The 18,416-nt window shown below is 38.7% G+C and overlaps 1 protein-coding gene across 4 annotated transcripts in view; it reads right to left on the reverse strand.

Annotated features, from left to right (window-relative positions):
- NFX1 (nuclear transcription factor, X-box binding 1) overlaps nt 1-18,416 on the reverse strand; it is a 74,859-nt gene that overhangs the window by 27,933 nt on the left and 28,510 nt on the right. For all 4 annotated transcript variants that reach the window (XM_060199279.1, XM_007522865.3, XM_060199278.1 and 1 more), the window contains exons 8-14: nt 17,388-17,487; nt 15,138-15,355; nt 9,058-9,155; nt 8,589-8,619; nt 7,116-7,195; nt 3,980-4,088; nt 586-705 (exon numbers count right to left, since the gene is read on the reverse strand). In XM_060199279.1, the coding sequence (XP_060055262.1) occupies nt 586-705; nt 3,980-4,088; nt 7,116-7,195; nt 8,589-8,619; nt 9,058-9,155; nt 15,138-15,355; nt 17,388-17,487 (756 nt within the window). The remainder of the gene's footprint in view (nt 1-585; nt 706-3,979; nt 4,089-7,115; nt 7,196-8,588; nt 8,620-9,057; nt 9,156-15,137; nt 15,356-17,387; nt 17,488-18,416) is intronic.

An 18,416-nucleotide genomic window follows, 5' to 3' on the forward strand; every position in this document is an offset into this window, starting at 1 on the left:
ACCTATAGACCTGCGAAGCAGGTCTGCAGGTGTCTGTCTTTCTTTCCCTCTCTGTCTTCCCCTCCTCTCTCCATTTCTCTCTGTCCTGTCCAATATCTACAACAGTAAAACAACAAGGGCAACAAAAGGGAATAAATAAATAAATATTAAAAAAAAAATAAAAAGAAGTCTCTGGTGGCCTGGGAGATGGCACACTGGATGAAGTGCTGGACCTTCAATGTGAGGTCCTGAGTTTAATCCCCAGTATCAAATGTGCCTCTCAGTGATGCTCTGATTCTTATTCTCTCTCTCTCTCGCTTATTCATTCTCTCCCTCCCTCTCTCTCATGCTAATAATACGGGAGGAAGGGGCATGAAAGACAATACCAACATGGCTTCCCCGACCTTCTGGCTATATTTGCCGTTTGAAGAGAAAGCAGTGGAGGGGGATGTGATTACCAACTGTAGCCACACCACAGGCCCACCTTCACAAAAGCAGCCTCTGATCACAGGAACTGAGGCCTCCGATCAGTGGAAGTCATCATGCAACATCCTAAATCACGTGTCAGCAGGCTGCACAGTGTGGAGGCAAAGAGATGGAACTCACCAGGATGGTCACATTCATGGACTCTGGCACAAGTCTGGGCGCACTCAGGGGGCCTGGTACCACATGGAACTGGAGGGTAGATCACTGATGCACCACAGTGGCAAGTTAATTCATCAAAACCTAGTGGAGCAGCAGATGAAACAAACAACTCTTAATGAGTTTATTTATATTTTTATTATCATATTGATAATGTAAATATAGTTCTGCAGTATTTATATACTCAGTTTTTTTTTTTTTGGCTTATATTTCTAGAAGAGACTTTGAGTGGGAGGCACTTAATACAAAGCTTTTATTTTATTAAAGCTGAGCTCTTGACGAAGGAGCAGACAGCTATAAAATGCTCCATTTTTACTTGCAATGAACTCTTAGGTCCATGAGTAACCCAAGACATTTTTACATGTATTGAATAAACAACAGCTCTATAGCCCAACTCTTTTGGAAAGAACAAGGAAACATCCACTGAAGACTGGCTCTTATTATACTCTTAGTTATGAAAATGGATAAAGATTGCCAATGCCACAGATAATTAGCAAGTGAGCCACTGAAACCATCCAGAAAAATTATTAAGGCCAGGAAATAACTCGGCACTTTAAAGCACAGGACTCAACATGCTTGATGGCCCAGGACAGATCCCCATCAACACCATGTGCTAGAGCCGAACAGTGCTTTGCCTTCTCTCATAAGATAAATCTTTTTTAAAAAGACAAAAAATCCAAATAGGTATAGTTAACATGTATTGTGCTAGAAAACATAAAGTTGAAATGAAACGCAGAGCCACGTTTGAGTTCATCACAGTTCACAAATCAAATCTAAATGAGGGTTCGCATGGGACAGTTCTGACAAAGCAGCAAGCTCTTCTAACCTTTATATCCTGAAGGGAAACCAGTTCTCCAACTATTGGCCCTGTCAGTAGTTCAACAATCAGCATAACCCAATGAAAAATTATTTCCCAAATGATCAATGAAAGATATTACAAAAAGCATATATGGGTAAAAAGAGCCATTCAGGTGGCAGAAAGTTCAAGGACTGGTGTTAAGGATCCCAGTTCAAGCCCTGGCTCCCCACCTACAGGGGAGTCACTTCACAAGTGGTGAAGCAGGTCTGCAGATGTCTGTCTTTCTCTCCCCCTCTGTCTTCCCCTCCTCTCTCCATTTCTCTCTATCCTATCCAACAATGATGACACCACCACCAACAACTACAAGAACAATATAAACAACAAGGGCAACAAAAGGGGGGAAACAAGAGCCATTCTAAGTATATGTGTGTGTATTTTTCAAGATAGAGACAGAGACAGGGAGAGAGAGGGAGCTGGGTGGTGGAGCACCAGCTTAAGTGTACATAGTACAAAGTGCAAAGACCTGCACAAGGATCATGGTTTGAGCCCTGGCCTGAACACAAGCAGGGGGGTTGTTTCACAAGTGGTGAGGCAGGTCTGCAGGTGTCTGTCTTTCTTTCTCCCTCTCTATATCCCCCTCTTCTCAGTTTCTCTCTGTCTTATCCAATAAAATGGAAAAAATGGCTGTCAGGAGCAGTGGATTCATAGTGCCAGCACTGAGCCCCAGTGATAGATAACCTTAAAGGCATAAAAAGAGAGAGAGAGAGACAGACAGACAGAAACCTTCAATGTGGCAGGGGGTTGACTTGAACTTGGGTTGCACACATGGCAAAGACACACACTTTCCAAGTGAGTTACTCTGCCAGCTCTGAAACCAACAGATTTTAATGTAACAACAACAACAACAACAACAAAAACATTGACTCATGGTCTTTCAGAAATAAGGTTGGGTTTCTTAATGTAAGGTTTTTAAAATGAGGGTAGTTTTAAGCCAAGGAAGAATATTCAGCTATTTGAAAAGTGTAAAACATAGTCCAGGTCCTCCCCACTGCAATCAGATAAGAGATAAAAGGTATACAGACTGGAAAGGAAAATACAGTCAAACTATCACTATTTGCTGATGATATGATATACCTAGAGAGCCCCAAAGAATTCACCGAAAAGTTACTGGAAATAATTATCAGTATCAGTAACAAAGAAGTAAAGCAAAGTTTTGGGCTGGAAAAGACTCAAGCCTGATCCAGGTTTAATTCCTAGCACCACCATGAGCCAGAGCTGAGCAGCGCTCTGGTAAAAGAAATAACATAACAAGTAAATAAAGTAAAACCAAACATTGCCTTCTCTGTTCTAACTAGCTATGTGACGCTACACTTCTAAATGTGACAAATATACTGCAACAGATTGATGTGAGCGAACCCAACTATCTCTGACTAAATCAAACATCTTCTAGTTTTTACAAAAATGAAGCTATGGGGTTGTCAGAAAAATCATGACACACTCTGAAAAACTGTCATGACTGTTCAGACAACTCAATATTTTAAAAATAATTAATATATTCTAACATGCGTTGGGTATATTACCAGTTTTTAAAATGATCTAACTAATATATTTAATCTGGGGGTGGGGGGGGTGGTGGTGCAACTGGTGAAGCACACAAGTTACCAAGCAAGAGGACCTGGGTTCAAGCCCCTGCTCCCCACCTGTAGGAGGGGAAGCTTCACAAGTGGTGGAGCAGTGCTGTAGCTGTCTTTCTCTCTCCTACCTCTCCCTATTTCTTTTTGTGTCTATCATAATTAAATTTTTTTTTTCTGTTTTAATTCCTAGTAAACAAGATACATATAATTTTACATAAAAATGCTCTTTGGATCTTTGATAATTTTTTAAGAAAAGTGTGGAAAGATATCAGGAAAGAATAATTATGACTTGCAGTCCTTTTGATGGACCAAGTCTAACTTTGATGTAGCTGAAGACAGAAGACTTCTACAGAATTAGAGCGACATCAGAGATTATCAGATGAAGAAAGCTAGCTATCTCTCAGAGGGCAGTGATTTTACAGCATCATCATTATCTTTATTTTACCAGAGCACTGTTCAGCTCTGGCTTATGGTGATGCTAGGGATTGAACTGGGGACCTTGGGGTCTCAGAAATGAAAGTCTTTTTCTTCCCTGCCCTGAAAACATGCTCCAAATCACCGACAGTTAAAGAAATGCAAATAAAGAAAAGATACCACTTCACCCATGTGAGAAACAACAGGAACAAATGCTGGAGAGGTAGGTGGTGAGGGAAGATAAAAAACCCTCCTGCATAAATAATTTCTTCAGGACAGCTAGGGAGTTGGTATGGTACAGAAAGACTTGGACACTTAGATGTGAGGCCCCAAGATTGATCCCTAACATCACATCTGTCAGATGATGTTCTCCCTGCCCAATAAATAAGTAAATAAATCTTAGAAGGTTTAGTTCAGTAATCTATACCAATCTAAGCTCTCAAAAATATAGTAAGTCTGAATTTCTAAAAGCCTCTTATAATAAAAGTGTGCATGTGTGAGTGACACTCACTCGCTTGCCAACATGTCTGGCAGTTCCCACGATGACAAGGTTCTTCACACCTATGAAGGCCGCAACGGAGTTTCCTCCCACAAATCAAAGGACATTTGTGCTCCTTATCCTAGGAAGAGAGATTTATATTTATTTACAACATTATCTCCATGTGGTCTGGGAGGTGGTACAGTGGATAAAGCATGGGACTCTTAAGCATGAGGTCCCAAGTTCAACCCCCAGTAGCACATGTACCAGAGTGATGTCTGGTTCTTCCTCTCTCTCTCTCTCCCTCCCCCTCTGCCTAGCCTCTTCATGAATAAATAAATAAAAACATATTTTAAAGTTTATCTCTACTTATCCTTTCTATAAATAGCTGTAAGCTAAGACAAAGCACCACATTTATGACCAAAAATGATACCTGGGATTAATTTCAAATTATTCAGAGGGTAGATTTGGGAAGGTGCTTCAGTGGTAAAGCACAGGACCACATACATTAGCCCTAAGTCTGGTCTCTGGCACAGTATATGCCTGAGTAGATACAGGTGACAAATGTTAGAATTAAAATTTGGGGCTAGCTGATGATGCACCTGATAGAGCTTATGTTTCTATGCACAAGGACCCAGGTTCAAGCCCCCAATTTCCCAGTGTAGGCTGGGAGCTTCACAGACAGTGAAGTAGTGCTGCAGATTCCCCTTCTCTCTCAGAAAAGAAAGAAAAAAGAAAAGATAATAAAATAGAAAGGCTGCCAGGAAAAGTAGAGTCAGCAGGTAGGCACTGAACCAGAACAACCACCATGGTAGCAATAAATAAATCTTAGGCATAATGTACAATGGTTATGCAAAAGACTTTCATGCTCAAGGTATCCCCACACCACCAAAAGCCAGAGCTGAGCAGTGTTCTGGTTAAAATAATAAAAATACTGAATAACTTAAAAATTACTAAAATAAATAAATAAATATTAAAATATTCAGGGGCAAGGGATGGGGGTGTGTAGACAAAATAAGATTTGTCAAAACAAGATGTGTTGGTTATAAGGTATCCACACAAGTTTCTCTGCTTTTGTTGTATGCAATACTAAGTGGATATCTTTAGTCTTCAAAATGTTTCATATAAATAAGCCTTGATACATTGTATAACTTCACCAATATTCACCTTGTCAATATTCTGAAAATAAGTCATATTATACACACACACACACACACACACACACACACACACACGCTGTTGCTATTGGTATCATTCTGTTTGTATACACCCCCAAGATAACATAGTACTTGACTGCCAGACGGTGCTTCCTTTATTTAGTTTTGTATCAGTGAATATTCCAAATAACTGAAACTTATTTCTTTATTTTTCTAAATTTATTTAAGAAAGGAGACATTAACAAAATCATAGGATGGGGGGTACAACTCCATACAATTCCCACCACCCAATCTCCATATCCCACCCCCTCCCCAATAACTCTCCCATTCTCTATCCCTCTGGGAGCATGGACCCAGGGACGTTGTGGGTTGCAGAAGGTGGGAGGTCTGACTTCTGTAATTGCTTCCCCTGAAATTTATTTCTATATCAAAAAAATGCACACTCATTTTGATACTGATCTGACCCAAAGAGTGTATACACACACACACACACACACACACACACACACACACACACAAAATCTGGTCCTGGCCTCTAGGCAACATTGCCACTGGCTGATTTTTTAAAAATTTATTATCTTTATTTGTTGGATAGAAACATCCAGAAATTGAGAGGGAAGGGGGAGATAAGAGAGGGAGACACCTGCAGCCCTGCTTCACCACTTGTGAAGCTTTCCCTCTGTAGGTGAGGACTGGGGGCTTGAACCTGGATCCTTCCTTATGCATTGTAACATGTATGCTCAACCAGGCAAGCCACCATCTGGCACTCTGGCTGATTTTTTTTTTCTTCTTTCTTTCTTTCTTTCTTTCTTTCTTTCTTTCTTTCTTTCTTTCTCTCTTTCTTTTTAAATGCTATTTGTGGCTCTCCTATCACTCCTTCACCATCATGCACTAGGACCTGAAAGGATAGCCCATCCCCATCCTCACCCCGAGCCCTTGACTTTGGTCAATATAGCAAACCCAGTCCAGGTTCTACTTTGTTTCCCCTTTCTGTTCTTATTTCTCAACTTCTGTCCATAAGTGAAATCATCCTATATTATCCTTATCTTTCTGGTTTATCTCACTTAACATGATTCCTTTAAGCTCCATCCAAGATGAGATGAAGAAGGTGACTTCATTCTTAACAGCTGAATAGTATTCCATTGTGTATATATACCACAACTTTCTTAGCCACTCATCTATCTGTTGTAGGACACCTAGGTTGCTTCCAGGTTTTGGTTATTACAAATTGTGCTGCAACAAACATAGGTGTACACTCATCTTTTTGGATGAGTGTGACTGGTTCCTTAGGGTATATCTCTAGGAAAAGAATTGCCATCAGAATGCTCTCTATAAGGGTTAGACCAATTTACATTCCCACCAGCAGTGCAGGAGGGTTCCTTACCTTCCCTCACCACCTACCTCTCCAGCATTTGTACCTATTGTTTCTCACAGGGGTGAAGTGGTATCTTGTCTTTATTTGCATTTCTTTAACAATGATTTGGAGCATTTTTTCATCTATTGGCCTTCTGAATATCTTCTTTGGTGAATATTCTGTTCATATACTCTTCCCACTTTTGAATAGGGTAATTTTTTTGTTGCTGACTTTGGAGGACTCTATATATTTTGGTTATTAGTCTTTTGTCTGATGTAAAAACATCATCTCCTATTCTGTAAAGGGTCTCTTTGTTTGGGGTGGTGGTTTCTTTTGCAGTGCAGAAGCTTTTCAATCTGATATAGTCCCTTCGGTTTATTTTGATTTTTGTCTTCTTTGCAACTGGATTTGAACCACTAGAGATGCCTATAAAGTTTAGACGGAAAAGAGTTCTGCCAATGTTTTCCTCTAACTGGCTAAATTCTTGACCTGGCTTAATGTCTAAAATAGTCCGGCCTACCTCTTTCAGCAGCTCTCTGCCTCCTCAGGGGCCCTACCCAGTGACTTCTAAATCTGGGCTAGATTCCAGATGGCTGAGGCTTCCAGTCTAGCCCTGTAAGAATATGATCTGATTGCACTAAGTGACAGGTACACTTACCACACAGCAAATCTCGTTACATTTATGTCGGCCACATAATCGTTTCTTGTTACACCTCTTGTCACACATAAATGTAGCATCTGCTGTCACCAATTAAAGAAAAAAAAGGAACTTAAATCTTTCTTGGCCTATAACATAATGGTTTTACAAAAGGCTTTCATGTCTGAGGCTCCAAGGTTCCAAATTCAATCCCCCGCACAACCATAGAATTGAGCAGTGCTCTGGTAAAATAAATAAATAAGCCTTTCTTTCCTTTAGACACCACTGGGTGAGGAATCAAAGTGTAGCAGTTACTGTAGCTAACTTCTACTCATGAGGGTGGAAACAAGGAAAATTAAAAAGAAATTAAATTATGGTCTTGAAATCACTGAGCTTGAAATTAAACAAACTTGGACTTGCTCTGGACTTTATGTTACATAAAATAATATAAACTCTCTTATTGCTGAAACCATATTTGTTTTCTTTTTTAATATTTGCAGACAAAAGCATCCTAACCCAAACAAAAAGTCTTTTTCTCATTAAAACAAGAATTTCTATTTTGTAAACAATGATCTTCTATAACTTTTCCAAAAAAAAATTTATGGTGGCTTAAACAAATGACTTCATAATGATTAGCAAAACAAAATCAGGGTGATAACAAAGTGGGATAACAGGATCAAAGACAAAAGAAGAAAAATATTTAAGGTCAAGGTTAAAAATGCAGATAGCTGAGTCCCTATGCAAGGTATCCAATAGACCCATCATTTTTTTATACTTATTTGTTTTCCCTTTTGTTGCCCCCCTTTTTTAATATTGTTGTTCTAGTTATTGTTGTTATTGATACCGTTGTTGGATATCTAAGAAGACCGGCGTAAGGATACCGGTGCAAGCCCCCAGCTTCCCACCCGCAGGGAAGTCATTTCACAAGCAGTAAATCAGTTCTGCAGATGTCTATCTTTCTCTCCCCCTCTGTCTTCCCCTCCTCTCTCCATTTCTCTCTGTTCTATCCAACAACGAAGATAGACAACAACAACTACAACAATTAAAAAAAAAGGGGCAACAAAAAGGGAATAAATAAATATTAGGAAAAAAATCTTAAAGGGACTAAGCACCAGTTAGTATGTGCAGTAAGTCTTCTTAAATACTCTTGACTTTCACTTTCACCACCTGAGTCTTATTATAAACAATTTCCAGTACACTAAATGGAAACAACTGTATAGTGATTATCCACACTTGTGCTAACTAGATTCTACCATTAGTTATTTTCTATTATTCTAGCTACCTCACCAATTTATTTTGTTTTTTGATGAATTCCAAGTGAACAGCAGATATGAATATACTTCCCCTATATTTTTCAGCATTTCACTATTATTTTCTTTATTTTGAAGTAAAGGCTGTATAGAATGAAAGACACAAATTTAAGTGAACCAACCTCAGCTGAAATGTGATACACGACCCAACCCTGATAAAAATCAGAGAGCATTCGAATCATACCTTCACTTTTGAGACTGGTACAGGCAAGTTCCTATGGGAGAATAAAAGGAAAGAATGTAAGAATAAATTAAATAACACAATTGCAGCAGAATGCTAAATGTAGCATGTATACCCCAAATGCCCTGTACAACTTTACTGGGTCCATAATCACCACTTCACCAGTCAGGAGGTATGCTTACTCACAACAGGGCCCCAGGAGTACTGACTTTTCATGTAAATACAATTATAACAATTCTTGCAGGGTGATCTGCAGACTCAAGGCACAGTAGGAATGATATAATCTGACAAGAAAGAGGAGCTGATAAAGGTATGCAAAGCAAAGATGAAGGAAAGATGGGGAAGAGGCAGGGACAACATTCACACACACACACACACACACACACACACACACACACACACACACACACACACCATAATCACCAATTTAAAAGGCACTGATGCACTGACTCTGGCACTGTGTAAAAATTACCTTTGTTCTGAAAGAGCATCTGCAGGAAATAACCGATGTACGAGAGCATGGTCCACAGTCTCCTTCATGGCAGAGCTTTTCACAGGTATGAATAAAATCTTTAACAAAAATGAAAAAAATCTGGGAATGAAAATTCTAACTATTAAAAAAAAATTCTAACTATTCATCGGACTCCCAAATCCACTAGCTACATCAGTCTTCTGCCTCTGTTCCCCACAGCTCCAGAATAGGAGTTAAGAGAATGTTGTCCCTGCCTCTTCCCCATCTTTCCTTCATCTGTCTGGCAGACTGTCACTTGCAGCAAGAATAGAGGCCTGCATTGGTCACTGGAATATACTTTGGTGTTCACGATCCTTTGTGTAAGTCAGAGGAGATCTTCTGAATCTCTAGGTCCCAAGTCTCTAGACTTGAATCTCAAGTGGCAGCCACAGGTGACTATATATACAAGTGCTCTTGACTGGAAATCATCTGGGATTATAAATGACTAGAAAATATTCATTTTATCCATAGGGCCACTGACTCAAGTTCTGCAAACATCTAGCTTTAAGTTGCCTGATATTCATCATGTCAGACCATGTTCAGAACAAGTTCTGTCTTAAGAACTCCTCAGACACCACTAACATTCTCTATGACTGTTCTGATAACTTTCCATCCTTTTGCTTTCATCTAGATTGTAAATTTCACTCTAAAATCCATTTCCTGAAAATAACACACTGCTAAATCTTGCTTTTAAAAAACTGGTTTGAAGACCTCTGCTTTTTATTTTTTGTTGTTTGTTTTTTATCAGAGCACTGCTCAGCTCCGGTTTATGTGGTGTGGGGGATTAAACCTGGGACTTTAGAGCCTCAGGCATAAGAGTTTTACTCTATAACCATTATGTTATCTACCTCCACCTGGCCTTTGCTTTTTTTTTTTTTTTTTGTCTCCACAGTTATTGCTGGGGCTCAGTGCCTGCACTATGAATCCATTGCTCCTGGGGGTCATTTTTCCCATTTTTTGTTGCCCTTGATGTTGTTATTGCTGTTACTACTGTTGGACAGGACAGAGAGAAATTGAGAAAGATGGGGAAGACAGAGAGGGGGAAAGAAAGACACCTACAAACCTGCTTCACTGCTTGTGAAGCGACTTCCCTGCAGGTGGGGAGCCGGGGGCTCAAACCGGGATTCTTGTGCTGATCCTTGCGCTTTGCACCATATGCCCTTATCCCACTGAGCTACTGCCCGGCCTCCTGAACTTTGCTTTTTAAAAATATTTTATTTATTTTCCTTTTTTGTTGCCCTTGTTTTTATTATTGTTGTGGTTATTATTATTGTTGTTATTGATGTTGTTGCTGCCAGATAGGACAGAGAGAAACAAAGAAAGGAGGGGAAGACAAAGAGAGGGAGAGAAAGATAGACAATTGCAGAACTGCTTCACAGCTTCTGAAGTGACTCCCCTGCAGGTGGGAAGGGGGGAGGAGGGGGCGGCTAGAGCCATGATCCTTACATGGGTCCTTTCACTTTGCACCAAGTACACTTAACTGCTCTACAGCCCGACCCCTGACCTTTGCTTTTTAAGTGTTTATTTCATCAGTTTACTGACCTAGTTGGATTTACACCTGCCATTTTTACTTTTAGTTTTCTGTTTCATGTCCTTTTTTTTACTTTTAGTTTCCTGTTTCATGTCCTAATCTTTCTATGTTGCATTCTTTTTAAAAAATATTTATTCCCTTTTGTTGCCCTTGTTGTTTTATTGTTGTAGTTATTATTGTTGTCGTCATTGTTGGATAGGACAGAGAGAAATGGAGAGAGGAGGGGAAGACAGAGAGGAGGAGAGAAAGAGAGACACTTGTAGACCTGCTTCAACTCCCCTGCAGGTGGGGAGCCAGGGTCTCAAACCTGGATCCTTATGCCGTTTCTTGTGCTTTGCGCCACCTGTGTTTAACCCACTGCACTACTGCCCGACTCCCTCTATGTAGCATTCTTTAGCTTAAAGTTAATCTTTCCTTGCATAAGGCTTTTTTCTCGTTAGTAGTATTTTTCATTATTTTTGAGTTCCTTTTTTCTCTGTTTTGTTTTGTTAAGATAAGAGAGAGAGACAGAGACAGAGATAGAATACCAAAGCATCACTCTGGCTTGTATGAGGCTGGGACTTCTTCTTTTTTAAAAAAAAATTTTTTTTTTAATTTTTTTTTATATTTATTTACTTATTTTCCTTTTTGTTGCCCTTGTTATTTTTTTTATTGTTGTACTTATTGATGTTGTCATTGTTGGATAGGAGAGAAATAGAAGAGAGGAAGACAGAGAGGGGAGAGAAAGATAAGACACCTGCAGACCTGCTTTACTGCCTGTGAAGCGACAAGAGTCCTAACACACGTCCTTGCGCTTTGCGCCACCTGTGCTTAACCCACTGCGCTACAGCCCGACACATTCTAGACACTACACCACTTCCTGGGTCACTGAATTAATTTTCTCAATTGTTGCTTTTAGAGTTTATACTGTATCTTCTCAGAATCTTTTTTGAATTATACCAGCCTCATTCATTTACATAGAGAAGTCTTATTCCTTTTAAAATTAGATTTAATTTGATTTTAACATGTATATATATAACAGAACTTTGGGTTATGGTGGTGCTGGGGAATGAAGCTGAGACCCCAGTCCTCAAACATAAAAGTATTTTTACATAGCCATTATGTTCTCTCCTTAGCCCACCTCTCCTCTTTTGTGATAGTTACATTATAAACCCTACAGTCCACTATTACTATTCTGTATATTTTGCCTACTAAACAAGCTAAGAAAAGGGGTATAAACATATATTGGTAGTTTGTTGTATTTATCTATTTGCCATTCCTAGTTTTCTTCATTTGTTCCTGCAGATCTAAGTTACCATTTAGTATTGTTTAGTATCTCCAGGAAGCCTTTGATGCCCCACACCTCCTTTGTGTTATTACTGTCAGCTATTTTTCTGTATAGGCCTAACAATACAATGACATACATGCAATTTCACACATTTGCTGTTTTAATCAGTTGAGAAAAGAAGTATTAATTTATATTGTCTCATTTTTATACCATTACCTTTGCTCTTCAACTTTTAGTGTATTTGAATTATATTTGGCTTTGCTCTCAACCTAAAGAAATCCTTCTAGTACTCAATCTAGCTATCTCTGTGGGCAGACTTTATATTTTTCAAAAATTTGAAGTTTTAGCAATGAATTGCCTTTAATCTTCAATTTTTAAAGATAATTTTGCTGTATATAAGATTCTTGGTTTTTCTTTTTCTTCTTCTAGTATTTTAAGTTGATCAACTCACTGTCTTCTAACTGTGATGTGTTCTCCATTATTCCAGTGATAAGTTAACTATTGGTTTTACAAAGGAAAAGGTTCCCTTGTATATGATGTCATTTTCCTCTTGTTGCTTTCAAAACATTTTTCCGTCATTAGCTTTTAGTATTTTCACTATTTGTTTAGGTGTAGTTTTCTTTGTATTTGTCTTAATGATATTTGTTGAGCTTCTTGGATGTGCAGATTAATGTGTCTTAATAACTGAAGTTTTCAGCTATCATTTTTGCCTTTTTCGAGTCTTTTAATAGTCTTATTTCATGTGTTAGTATGCGTAAAGGTACCCCATGTTTTTCTGAGGTACTGTTCACTTTTCATTTTATTTTCTCTACTGTTTAATAATTAAACAATCTATCTTCATATTCATCGATCTTTTTCTTTCAAGATATAAAAGAATTTTCATATTTTCTTTTGCAAGTTACCTTTATTATAACTGGTTTTGGTCACTCACAAAAGAAAATAGAAATAGGAAACAGGAATCTTCTGTTTTTTTTTTTTCTCCACTTTTTGTTTTTACACTCTTGCATTTTTTATAATACTAGGTTGTAGGAAAAGTCATGATGCATTTTTGCATAGAAAAAAAAACAGAAAAAGGTGAAAAGGTGTGGTCCAGGAGATGGCACAGTGGATAAAGCACTAGACTTTAAAGCATGAGGTCCTGCTTTTAATCCCTGGCAGCACAAGTACCAGAGTGATATCTGGTTCTTCCTTTCTCTCCTATCTTTCTCACAAATAAATAAATCTTTAAAAAAAAAAAAAAGAAAAGAAAAAGTACATTATGACTTTACCAACAAGCTAATCTAGTGCTAGTACTATGGCTACTACTTCCTCTCTCAACTTTTATTGTAGTTACTTATTTTAATATGTGTGACCGGGTTAAGTCATTTTTAGTAACGTGTGCTTCCTCTAAGGTACGAAGTCATTAATGTTACTTTTTAGCCGGCACAAACTTGGGGGTAGGTAAGTGTCTCTGAGATAACATGGTTTTAGTAGGATTGCCTTTTTCTCTTTCCTTGTTCTCTGGCTAAACTTCATGCCTTACTTTATGGCACTACTTGGCCTTGAACCATCACTAATTGCTGGGTGATCTATTGTTTTTTTTAACAACACCGTGATCTATTGTTTTTTTTAACAACACCGTAGGGCATAAATTGTTCAGTAGTCTGATCCAGTGAAATCTGGGAGGTAATATTCTGAAGCAAGTATGTGAGGTATATTTTGACCCCAGGAGGGCTCCTCTTAGCTTTCTCTTTCACTGGTGAACTAACCACTCTATAGTTCAGGTTATAGTTGTTAATTAAGAGAAGCTAATGTTTTGTTAGGACCAAACTGCCTCACACTGTTCCAAATTAAAGTCTGTTCCTTTGGGGAGTACTTGCAGCTGTTTTCTTTTTCTTTCTTTTTTTTTTTTTTTTAAGAATTTATTTATTCATGAGAATAATAGGAGGAGAGAAAGAACCAGCCATCACTCTCATACATGTGCTGCCAGGGATCGAATTCAGGACCTCATGCTTGACAATCTAGTGCCTTAGCCACTGCGCCACCTCCTGGACCACGAAGCAGTGCAGCTGTTTTCTTATGGACTGCCTCTCCCCTTGGCAAAAGTCTCAGCCACTATTCTAAGTGGGAGAATAGCCTCTGCTTTTCTTGACTTACTTTTCCCAGCATAGCATCTCTGTTCTAAAAGTGAAAGAGGGCCTGGGGAGAAAGCAGGTGGTTATGAAAAGGACTTCAATGCCTGAGGCTGAAATCCCAGGTCAATCCCCAGCATGACCAGAAGCCAGAACTGAGCAGTGTTCTGATAAAGAAATAATAATAATAAATAATTAAATATTAACTAATTACATAGTCCAAATGGCTAACATTTCACTGTAGTAAGAATTTTTGTTTTAAGTATCTCCTTCATAATATTTTACCTATTATATTCAAATGCATGTTCCTATTATATTCAAATGCATTTAAAGACTTGCCAAGAAGATATTTGACATCCATACTAGTGTAAGTTACTAAAACAAAATCATACTCCTTCCCTGCATGGAGTAGAACCTCACCACAGCTATCCTAATTCTGCAAAAAAATACCTGAATTAGCAAGAGAGACTGGACAATGTGAGTATTAACAAGCATGTTTGAAAAGTAAAAAGTACTCACACAATTCTATCATATTTAGAAAAACCACGAGTATTATAAGTGGAATTGAATGCTTTTTTGCCTAAGTAGTCAGCCTGCCAAATATATATATATATATATATATATATATATATATTTTTTTTTGCCTCCAGGTTTATTGCTGGGGCTTGGTGCTTGCACCATGCATGAATCCACTACTCCTGGAGGCTGCTTTTTTTTTCCTTTTTTTTTTTTCACTGTTATTGTTATTGTTGTTTTGGATGGGACAGAGAGAAATGGAGAGAAGTGGGGTAGACAGAGAGGGGGAAAGATAGATACCTGCAGACCTGCTTCGCTGCTTGTGAAGTGACCCCCCCCCACAGGTGGGGAGCCGGGGGCTTGAACAGGGATCCTTGCACCAGTCCTTGTGCATCGCGCCATGTGCGCTTAACCCACTGCACTACTAACATGCACTACCACCCAACCCCCTACATTCATACTTTTAATGGCAACTTCAGTTTAGGGACATATAACTCAGCAGTAGAGTGTATACCTTGCATGTGTGAGCTGTTTTCTTATGCACTGCCTCTCAATCACAGGTACCACACAAAAACTAAACAAAACAAATACAGGCAAATTTATGCCCACTACTTACCTAAGGAACCACAAGGCAGAGGCTTGCCACATACTTTTCCACATGAAGGGACAGGATCCATACACGTTTTCCGACTATTACTTCCAAGTTCAAGCAACTGAGTGAGAGGCGTTTGGCCGCATGGGCAACAGCGCACCAAGTGGGGAAGGCGTGGACATGGCTGACAGGGCTGAGGGTGGCACACCTGAGAACATGTATGGTTCCCACATTTCAGATCCCTGTTAAGAAAAGCAACAGAAAAAAAAAGAAAATTGAAATCCAGAAATCAGTTCCTTTTACTATAGCAACAAAAACAATAAAATATCTAGGAGTAAACCTAACCAAAGAAGTGAAAGACTTGTATACTGAAAACTATGAGTCACTACTCAAAGAAATTGAAAAAGACACAAAGAAGTGGAAAGATATTCCATGTTCATGGGTTGGAAGAATTAACATCATCAAAATGAATATATTACCCAGAGCCATCTACAAATTTAATGCTATCCCCATCAAGATCCCAAGCACATTTTTTAGGAGAATAGAAAAAATGCTACAAATGTTTATCTGGAACCAGAAAAGACCTAGAATTGCCAAAACAATCTTGAGAAAAGAGAACAGAACCGGAGGCATCACACTCCCAGATCTCAAACTGTATTATAGGTACTGGAACATGAACAGACACACTGACCAGTGGAATAGAATTGAGAGCCCAGAAATGAGGCCCCACACGTATGGACATCTAATCTTTGACAAAGGGGCCCAGACTATTACATGGGGAAAGCAGAGTCTCTTCAACAAATGGTGTTGGAAACAATGGGTTGAAACATGCAGAAGAATGAAACTGAATCACTGTATTTCACCAAATACAAAAGTAAATTCCAAGTGGATCAAGGACTTGGATGTTAGACCACAAACTATCAAATACTTAGAGGAAAATATTGGCAGAACTTCTTTCCGCATAAATTTTAAAGACATTTTCAATGAAACGAGTCCAATTACAAAGAAGACTAAGGCAAGTATAAACCTATGGGACTACATCAAATTAAAAAGCTTCTTCACAGCAAAAGAAACCACTACCCAAACCAAGAGACCCCTCACAGAATGGGAGAAGATCTTTACATGTCATACATCAGATAAGAGTTTAATAACCAACATATATAAAGAGCTTGCCAAACTCAACAACAAGACAACAAATAACCCCATCCAAAAATGGGGGGAGGACATGGACAGAATATTCACCACAGAAGAGATCCAAAAGGCTGAGAAACACATGAAAAAATGCTCCAAGTCTTTGATTGTCAGAGAAATGCAAATCAAGACAACAATGAGATATCACTTCACTCCTGTGAGAATGTCATACATCAGAAAAGGTAACAGCAGCAAATGCTGGAGAGGGTGTGGGGTCAAAGGAACCCTCCTGCACTGCTGGTGGAAATGTCAATTGGTCCAACCTCTGTGGAGATCAGTCTGGAGAACTGTCAGAAGGCTAGAAATGGACCTACCCTATGACCCTGCAATTCCTCTCCTGGGGATATATCCTAGGGAACCCAACACATCCATCCAAAAAGATCAGTGTACACATATGTTCTTGGCAGCACAATTTGTAATAGCCAAAACCAGGAAGCAACCCAGGTGTCCAACAACAGATGAGTGGCTGAGCAAGTTGTGGTATATATACACAATGGAATACTACTCAGCTGTAAAAAATGGTGACTTCACCGTTTTCAGCCGATCTTGGATGGACCTTGAAAAAAATCATGTTGAGTGAAATAAGTCAGAAACAGAAGGATGAATATGGGATGATCTCACTCTCAGACAGAAGTTGAAAAACAAGATCAGAAAAGAAAACACAAGTAGAACCTGAAATGGAATTGGCATATTGACCCCAAGTAAAAGACTCTGGGGTGGGTGGGTGGGGAGAATACAGGTCCATGAAGGACGATAAATGACATAGTGGGGGTTGTATTGTTAAATGGGAAACTGGGGAATGTTATGCATGTACAAACTATTGTATTTACTATTGAATGTAAAATAAAGAAATAAATTTAAAAAAAAAGAAATAAATTTAAAAAAGACAAAAAAATAAAGAAATATATTTAAAAAATAAAAAGAAAAATAAAGAAATAAATTTAAAAAATAAATTAAAAATAAAGAAATAAATTAAAAAAAAAAAAGAAAAAAAAAGAAAGAGAAAAGCAACAGAACTATTTATTACATGATGGTTACATAAGATACAGCTTTATTCCAACTTAGAGAAACATAAAACCTTACTTGCCACATATCTTTAAACAGCCAAAGTCTCCAAATCCATCAGACTTTCCTGTGTCTGTTCCACATAACACATCTCGGGGGGTGCTGCCACAGTAGCATACTTGAGGGCAAAATATCAAAAGCAGAACATTAGTAACTTTTGCGGGTTCTCAAAACACTCCAAACAATTTATAAGAAAATATGAATCATTTGTGTTTTGATCAGACCGAGAAAAAAATGTGGCTTACAAAGAGAGAGGAGGAAAAAGGGAAGAACATTTGGATGTAGTAATAGGGTCATGAGTGGCTTGGAGGGGAAGAGAGGAGTGGACCTGGATGAAAAGGGGGACAATTACATAGACAATTACTAGACAAGATAGTTGCAGAGATGACAGCTAACCCATGTCTGCAACCTTGGGAGAGCTGTTGTGGTTTGCAATGGAGGGATTGGGTATTCAGAACTCTGGTGGTGGGAACAGTGTAGAATTAAACCCCTGTTGACATGTAATTTTGTAAATCAAAATTAAATCACTAATAATAAAGAAAAAATGTAGTGTACAGGTCAACACCTTTCAGTGAGACATAGGAAGGGGAAAGCCTCAAAGACTTGCTTTTATTATTATTTTTCTTCTAATTTTTTATTGCTACCAGGGTTATTGCTGGGATTGGTGTATGACATAGCTAATTGCCACTTTTCTTTCTTCCTGCCTATTTTTTTTTCTTCTTTTTTAAAAGACAAAGATAAATTGAAATGGGGGGGTAGAGAAAGACACCTGCAACACTGCTTCATTTCTCATGAAGCTTCCTTCCCTCACTGAACGCAGGTTCTTGTGCATTGTAGCATGTGAACTGCACTGGCTATGCCAATGCCTAGCCTCCTCAAAGACTTGTTTTAAATATTCATTCCAGTGGCCTTGGAGGAGGCACAGTAGCTGGAGCCTTGGACTTAAACAACACGAGGTGCCAAGTTTAGTCCCTGGCACTGCATGTGCCAGAGTGGTGCTCTGGTTTTTGGTCACTTTTTGTTGCTAGACTTTTGTGCCTGAGGCTC

Source organism: Erinaceus europaeus, chromosome 10 (genome assembly GCF_950295315.1).
Source record: "Erinaceus europaeus chromosome 10, mEriEur2.1, whole genome shotgun sequence".
Lineage (NCBI taxonomy): Eukaryota > Metazoa > Chordata > Mammalia > Eulipotyphla > Erinaceidae > Erinaceus > Erinaceus europaeus.